An 8,495-nucleotide genomic window follows, 5' to 3' on the forward strand; every position below is an offset into this window, starting at 1 on the left:
GGTGGCCTACCATGATTATTAAGCTGATCCCAGTGTGAAATTTGTCCCCAAACCTTCGTCTCTAACTATGTAGGGGCAAAGATAGCCATGCCAGTCGAGGGACTGACTGCAGTTATACTGTAAGGTGCCTTGGTCAAGTTCAATGACTGCTGTAACTGACACGTAACAACCATACCATGCATTTTGTTTAATACTCTATATTAATTAGGCTATGTATGCTTTAGAAAAAAAAAAATTCCACCATTCTCTTTTTTTTTTCCTGAATTTAGACCGCCCACCAGCTCATCTGTTTTTTCTTGTGCACTGAAAAAATAATGCAACCATTTTTGGCATTTACTTAATCATATTAGTTACTTTAACACAATTGTGTTATGTCCTGCAATGCTAACATGAAACAATTGTGTTAAAGTAACTAAATATGATTAAGGGTCTGTGGTTGGACGATCAAACACCCTGAAGTTAGTTAGATTAAAAAATACTTGATTTAAAATTTAGCTACGGTAAATAAATTTAAGATTTGAAAATAAATATAACAATTTATAGATGTAGAAATGGATGTATTATATAAATATAGCTCAAGTATTTAAATGTGGATTTAACTTTTATATTTAGCCTTTGTTGCTAAATGTATGAGCAGAGGGCTGCCACTTTTCAGCGCCCAGGGAGTGGTGTGTGTTTAAGGGTTTTGCTCAGAAACCCAGAGTGGCTGTGAGGATTCAACCGGGTACTTGCAACCTTCTTAGAGCCCAAGAACACTGTTGTAACCCACTAAGCCAACTCTCCCCAAATCACCCTCTCCTGACAGAGATATCTGCAGATTTTGTAACTCAGCTGTAAAGTAGAAAATACTCAGGGTTAGTCCAAACAACCCTGCTACTGAGCATGGTTGGTTTTACTGAATACTTTTTTCTGAATTTTATTCAGCCTAATGACTTTTTAGCTTTATATAAAAAGAAAAGGCCAGGATATGCAGAAATGTACCCAGAAACATTAATTTGTAAAATAGGGCCCTGCTGAATTGCTTGTGCCAAACCTCTACCAAAATGAGGACATTGTCAGATGTATCTTACTTTACTAGAGGAAGAATTGAACTGCTGGAAAACATTTAATCAGAAAAGAGGTGAGAGGCACAGGCTTGAGGTCAGCTAGATGTTTTCCACAGTGAATAATCCAGGGAGCCATGTCATCTATCATTGTTCACCTGTGTTTTAAAAAGAACTAAGTCATTGATCCATCTATCTAGAGATCCTTAAGATGCTGATTTCATTTTCCAATAGAACTTGTGTCAATAATAGCAGGAGAGAGCCCCAACAATGGAGAACAGCTGAGGGTTGCTATTAAAACAACATGGCCTCACTCCTCAGCAGCAACATAACCTCCATGCAACACTGCATTACTGCAGGAAGGAAAGCCCTGACCAACGATTGAGAGCTGACATTATACAGCAGATGGATATGTTTTTCTGTTTAACAAATCCTTTATTTTTAATGTTCTGATGTTTTTTTTTCTTCCAGGAGTTTAGCTGTAATAATCAAAATTAATATAAACAAATACTGTATGGAGCCTTTATGGGATGAGTTTTACCTTTTGAATCAAATCACTACTTGTTGATGTTCTAATTTATTGAGATGCACATCTACTTAAAAATAAACTAAAAACATATCCTTTCTGTTAGTCACATAAAATATGTAGACTAGTTCATCTGCATTTTTTCATTTCTCCTTGGTGGCTGAGATGAAGCCTGAATCGCAGGTTTTGGCTGCTCTGAGTCACGCCAGGGTTCCACTCCAGTTAATGGGGTTGAAGTGCAGAAGCTCTCCCTCCTTCAAGGCCTCCTGGGAATGTCTTATTGCTCTGTCCCTCCAGCTCTGCTCCATTAGCTGCACACAAAACAAGAACAACCGAGGCAAGGAAATAACATCAGTAGTTTCCTGTAACCTCAGAGAATGCTCCAGCACACATTAGTACACAGATGTATTAGTAATGGATGCATAATGCATGTGTGGGACTGTACCCTCTTGCTCTCCTCTGTATGCTGTCATTGCTTTGCTTTGCTCAACCCTCTGCTGTCTCTCACTTCTTAGGGCAAAGTGGTCTAACTCTGATGCTCGGCTTCCTTTACTTGCCAGCTGCAGCTTGAGGTCAATGCACTTCTTCTCCATCTGTTTATTTATCTGCTCCTGCATCACCTTTCTCTCAGCATAAACTATAATTTAAAACTTCAGAAGAGTGGAAGGCAAGCTGACACACGTTTTACCTGTACGCTTCTGTCTTGCTGCCGGTGGTTCCATAAAAGGCTTTCCTCTACATCTGTGAACTGACACAGCAGCTTCCACTCAATGCCTTTACTTCCAACCTGAAATGTTCTCTTTGCATCATCAGTGCTCTCTTGTGGTTATGATGGTGAACAACGGGTGTTTCAAGACTCATGTGGTTAGAGGCTAAAGGAGTCTGCAGAGGGTCCAACCTGGGAACACTGTAAATACTAGTCAGAATTTAATACTGTTGTTTTTATGCGCTTTAATTTAATCTAATTAATGATAAATTTACCAGACATTAGGCCAAAATCAGGTATTTATTGCCTGATTGCTCACAGACAGACAGCCAAGGTCTGGGAGGACTGGATATGTAATCGGAGCGACAATAAGGCTGGGATGGTGATGGGAAGGACAGATGGGTGTTAACTTGGAGCAACAGAGATTAGGTGCTGCAATAGAAAATGCAAAACATACTCATTAAAGTCATGATTTTATAGACTTCAATGATTTATTTAGACCTATTATCTTTCAGAGTGGAACAAATTATGCAAAAATAAAAAAATGCTTCAGAGGATTTTTTTAAAAACAAGAACCTAGCACTCTTAGTTTTAAGTTTCAATCCTTCGACACACACTGTCTCTTTCAGAAGAAAGGAAAAAGTGTTTGGGTGGTTGAAAACCAAACAAACGACCAAGATGAACCTACACTAGTATGGGTGCTCTGAACTAAGTGGGCAGGATATTAAATAAATAACTTTTTAGACTTTACTTAAAAGAAACTGCTTCATTCAGAATAATTAATCACACTTTAAACTGGGTTTCTAAAATTTTTGATACTGACTTGAAATTAACATAGCCTATGTATAAAACATGGTTCTGTGTCAAAAAAATTAATAAAATCAACCAATTTCAATAATGCCTGCAATTAGTGGTTACAAGGAAAAAAGTGAAACCCTAATCTTGATAGATGCTTGTTTTCTCCAACAATAAGGCTGTAGTTTCTCTACTTGCAAAGGGACAATTTAGAAGATATGTCAAGATTTGAGAAAAAAAACTATCAAAAAATCAAACTGCTGCATCAAAATGTTTTAAAAACTAAAGGTGCACATTGTCTAATCTTCCATGTTTGTATTTTTTTTAAATGCACAAATAAAAGCACAGACTGCATGCCATTCATGCTAGCGTCAAACATTTCCTTCAGCTCTGTAAATAAAACTAGAAAAGCACTGTGCTTTTCTAGTTTTATTTACAGAGCTCTGCTAAGCAGCAAATTTTACCACATACTGTGACTTAAACCTGTAGCGAAAACTTGCACCATTTGGATCATAACGAATTTTGAATTAACTGCTCTTCTGCTAAAAAAATTATTTAGAACACCTTCATAACTTTTTAAGTTATCCTGTACTCAGACAGACACTCAAACTCTCTAAAAAACATAATCCTCTTTGTGGAGGTAAAAAACAATAAATCGCTTGTTCTATAAGAAGGTTGCAAGAACCCGGTTTGATCCTCACAGCCTGCATTCTGTGTCTCTGAGCAAAACCCTTAACCACACGCTGCTCCCAGAGTGCCGCACAATGGCAGCCACCTACTTCCCAAGGGGATTTGTTAAATGCAGAGATCAATTTCTCCTGTGCGAGTTCAATAAAGTTAAATTATTATGTTAAACTGGCTTTGTTTGCTGAAATTTTCCAAACTCCTAGATCTTAAAAAAAAATAAAAAATAATATATATATATATATATATATATATATATATAATATTAAAGTGGATTTCCTATTCTGAATTACAAATTTGTAAAGGTACTAGTTAAAAATTAAACCAGAGCATTCTCTCATTGTTTTGCTTTGACAATATTCTCCTTGGGAAAGAGGTTACTCACGCCTCTAGTAAAACAAAATGTCAGCGCTGACTGAGTAGCCACGCATCATTGGACTCAAATAGAAAAACTGTTAGCCTGTGGCAACAAATTACCCAGAATATGACAGAGAACATTTCCGGATGAGATCTAGGTTTGGAGCAAAACAAAGAGGAGAATCCTATCAACTGTTAAAAATAAACACTTTTATTGAACAGGATAATAAAACTTGTTAAAAAGGTAAACATTTGAAACATTATAGCATAATTTTTTAACTTATTCAGAATTAAAAGTGCGACACGCTGTTGGTTTGATAATGTCTGTGTTTATACAGCAGGGCAGTTCTTCTTGCTTTAAGATAAAAATCTTCCTCGAAGTCGCTCATTCTTCAGATTCCCAACGTCTCATGGTTCTCCCACAGCCAGGCGTGGTATTTATTTAACTTGTGATCTTCAGGCTTCACCTTTAACAGAAAATGACAGACTGTCACATTTAGTTTAAGCCTGAATCCAAACAAATACTGTGAGGGATGCGAGTTCATTCACCTGTCTCCACTCTTCAACACAGAAGATCCTGTACGAGTCGTTCCCATACTTTCCTATTCCATGCAACTCTATGGGGTAACGCCACTGTTTGTTGAGAAACTCATCTAAGCAGGAGAAAAAACTGTTAGTTTCTCCCAGTCTTGGGCTGGGAAAAAAAATGTTTGCTACTTTCTTTTATTTCTTATTTCTTAGCATGTTTGGTTATCAACATCTGACGAATTAAAATAGAGGCTTCATAGGTTTTGATGCAGGACCAGCAGGTTCTGTAACAGCTTTTTCCCTGCTGCCATAAGACTGTTTAACTGTTAAAAACTCTAATCAAGTCACAAATCGCGACTCTGCATCACGCTGTAAACATTATACTTGTACTACATAGTGAATCTACAAAATAGACCTCAACTTAGTGCTTCTTCTGCATTTTGCACCACATCTCTTCGTTTATTTTTGCACTGCTCTGAACCTTCCACATCAATGTCTTTTACAACATGTCTTTCCTACACTGTTTACATTTTTATCACTGCTGCAATTTATACATGGAAATGTTCATTTCACTGCTAAGCTGCTTATTCAGTCGGAAAGCTATATGTGTCAAAATTTTGTTTTGTATACACTCTGTGTATACGAAATGAGAAAATGGACTTTTGTGGGCTTGCTGGTCTGTTTTGGTTTGCAGGTTTAATTCGACACATGCCTTTGAAAAAGTTGAAAAAAGCTGAAATTAAGACTTTTTTAGTTTTGGTGATGGATTGCCGCCATTCAGGCCATTTTTGAATCACCTTTCTTATCGTTAGGGGAAAAACACTGACTGTACTGATGCAACTGGGGCCTGTACTTCTTGGATGCTGTTGTGGGTATGTTATGATGTCTGTTGCTATTGTTGTGATCTCTTGGATGTGTTTTTGCTGTGCTTTTAGGGTAGTTGTGCTCAGCTGGCCACTCCTGGGAAGATTCTCTTTTTTTTTTTCACCATTTGTGGATGATGATTGTCAATCAGACCATGATAAATACCTTTCTAACACTTTGCAGGCTGAAAATTCTCTTTTTTTTTACACATATTCGTGTACTTTTACGAATATTTTTATCCCTTAAATATAAAAACCTTATTTTAAAAACATCCTTTTTTGTGTGTATGATGTTGTGACAAATATGCAAAAGGATTTGTAAGAAGGTGAACATTCTTTTTACATTACTGTAGTTACTGAAGACATACATCCTCACCTGAAAAGCGAATGATTGTTTTGGCTCGGAGCTCATACAGTCCAAGTGGCTTCATGAGTTCAGACATGGGCTTCCAGTCAGCCTCCTGGGTCACCTCTGCAGACGGGTAACGTTCAAAGAACTGCCAAAGCACTGGAATAGCCATCTTGCCTGTAGTGAAGAACTAGTGAGACACCTCTTTTCACTTAACTTTAAAACAAAATGTAAGTGATTGCGGGATTTTACCACTTGTCTTATTTAGAAAAATAGTGGCCACCAGAAGCTTCCAGGGGTCGTGGAAAAGGGTTTCCTGTATGAGGTTGAATGGAGATCGGGGAGGCGTCCATTTTCTGAGAACTTTCCTCCTCGGTGGGCTGAGTCCTGAGTACAAAGGTTGATAAACTTGCTTAAAAAACACACAACAGTACCTCAGATACTGCAATAAACACGGCCTGCTAATGATTATGCACAAATTCACTCAAACATTACCATCTTTAATTGGTTTCCCGCTGAAATATGGGCTTGTCTTCCGCTTACTCACCAATTTCTTGGATTCTATAAACACACATAGAAATGTTAAAAACTGCACCCAACATAAGCCCTGCCAGATTAGTATTATAAAATGTAACATAGATGTATATATTTGTAAATGTTATTTAATTATAAAGGATACTTACAGACATGGTCTTTGGGCTCTTAGTTTTTATAACCTTTAAGATGTTATAAAATGGTAATAAGATTCTGATTTGAATTTAAAGGAGGTGAAAATTCAAATTAGTCAGATAAAATCAAGTTAAAGAGAGCTAATTAAGGGGTTTTAATGGTTTTATTTGGATGCTGCTCTGCCTCATTTAAAGCAATAGTTGCTTTAAGAGCTCTGATGTTTTTGCAAAAGTATTCATATAACTTGACGCTTTTTACAACATTCTTATATATTTTTGGGGTTGTGGTTTAAACTTGATCTTGGATTCAAAACGTTTTCCCATATCAGATCATATCAGAGGCGTGGGAATCTAAACTTTCAGCTCAAACAAGGAGAAGACTGATCAGAGATGCAGCCAAGAGGCCCATAATCACTCTGGATGAACTGCAGAGATCCACAACTGAGGTGGGAGACGCTGTCCATAGCACAACAATCAATCGTATGCCGCACAAATCTTGCTGTTATGGAAGAAAGTAATTTCTTAAAGATATAAAAAAAAAAGCATTCCTCAACAAAAAGGGAAAAAAGGTGCTCTGGTCAGATGAAACCAAAATCAAACTTTTTGGCAACAGTGCAAATCGTTTGGCATAAAAGCAACAACTCATCACCCTGAATACATCATCCCCAATGTCAAACATGGTGATGGCAGCTTCCTGGTTTGGGCCTGCTTTTCTTCAGCAGGGAAAGGGAAGATGGTTAAATTGATGGGAAGATGGATGGAGCCAAATGCAGGAGCATTCTGGAAGAAACTTGTTGAAGTCGGCAAAATACCTCAACACTCCTGTATAGTAGAGTCTGCAGGATTTTCATTCCAACAACCAGGTAAACGGCACCAGTGTGTGAGCTTGAGTTTATCTATTCTTAAATCTAAAGGCCCTTCTCCTACTTCTACCTGCATTGCTATAGTTGGTATTGATCTTATCGCACTGGTACAAATCCTTAGGGCTTCATTGAAAACCCTTTCGATTTTCTTTAAATGTCTTTTAGCTGCTGCTCCATATACATAAAATCTGTAATCTATTCTTAATCTCATTAGGGCCCTAAAAATATACATCAGGGATTGTTTATTGGCTCCCCAATCTTTTCCCAATGCTACTTTTAGATTTAGAATTTTCTTACATTTTATGTCTACTTTGTCAATATGTGTTTTCCTTGTTCCTTTTTATTCTAGCCATATACCCAAATAGTTAGACTCACTGTCTCCATGCAATGACCATTTCTAAACAGATTATTCTGATTATTGCAGTTCAACAAAAGCCTGTTAATCTGCAATCAATGGAAGGCAGCTGTGCTGAAGCAGGGAAACCTCTAGAAGCTGCAGAACAGTGGCCGACTTTGGACATGCCTGAGCTAAGCTCTCCCTGTTGAAGAAAGCTATTCCTACAACAGGATACTCCCACCACCATGTTTCACTATGTGGATGGTGTGGCAACACAGTGTAAACTAAAGAGTTCAGTTCTAGTCTAGTCTGAATTTGGCATCTTCTTTCTTTTGACAGTAGTGCTCTTCTTGTCAATCTTTTATAAAGGTCAGACTTGTGCCTCACTGGTTGTCCTGTCAATAGATTCTCCTGCACAAGGTGTGGATTTCTTCCAGAGTCAATTGTTAATAAGAAAAGCATCTCCAATGCTTTATCCCTGACCTGTCTGTTGTGTTTCTTGATCTACATGACGCTGTTTTTTAAAATGATCTAACAAACTTTTCCTTTGCACTATAAATCGTTGACTCTACACATGTAACTTACATTTTAATCTCCTTAAGGCTACATAAAGTCGTTATTTAACTGGAGGATGCTCCCCACATCCATTTCAGGCAGCAGAATTCCTGAATTCTCATTTAGATATAATACATCCTTAGGTGCAGGATCATTGAATGTGAAATGCGGACACCATAATCATCTCTGGTTATTTTTAGGGCTGAAACAATCGGATTAAT

The 8,495-nt window shown here is 37.5% G+C and overlaps 1 protein-coding gene across 3 annotated transcripts in view; it reads right to left on the reverse strand.

Moving 5' to 3' along the window:
* Positions 1 to 4,301: 4,301 nt before the first annotated feature.
* Positions 4,302 to 8,495, reverse strand: part of mbd4 (methyl-CpG binding domain 4 DNA glycosylase) — a 7,559-nt gene continuing 3,365 nt past the window's right edge. For all 3 annotated transcript variants that reach the window (XM_015383537.1, XM_015383536.1, XM_015383534.1), the window contains exons 4-8: positions 6,347 to 6,412; positions 6,104 to 6,238; positions 5,879 to 6,028; positions 4,661 to 4,764; positions 4,302 to 4,578 (exon numbers count right to left, since the gene is read on the reverse strand). In XM_015383537.1, the coding sequence (XP_015239023.1) occupies positions 4,504 to 4,578; positions 4,661 to 4,764; positions 5,879 to 6,028; positions 6,104 to 6,238; positions 6,347 to 6,412 (530 nt within the window). In that variant the 3' untranslated portion in view covers positions 4,302 to 4,503. The remainder of the gene's footprint in view (positions 4,579 to 4,660; positions 4,765 to 5,878; positions 6,029 to 6,103; positions 6,239 to 6,346; positions 6,413 to 8,495) is intronic.

The sequence above is a fragment of the Cyprinodon variegatus genome, unplaced genomic scaffold (genome assembly GCF_000732505.1).
Source record: "Cyprinodon variegatus isolate N-32 unplaced genomic scaffold, C_variegatus-1.0 Scaffold287, whole genome shotgun sequence".
In the NCBI taxonomy this organism is placed as follows: domain Eukaryota; kingdom Metazoa; phylum Chordata; class Actinopteri; order Cyprinodontiformes; family Cyprinodontidae; genus Cyprinodon; species Cyprinodon variegatus.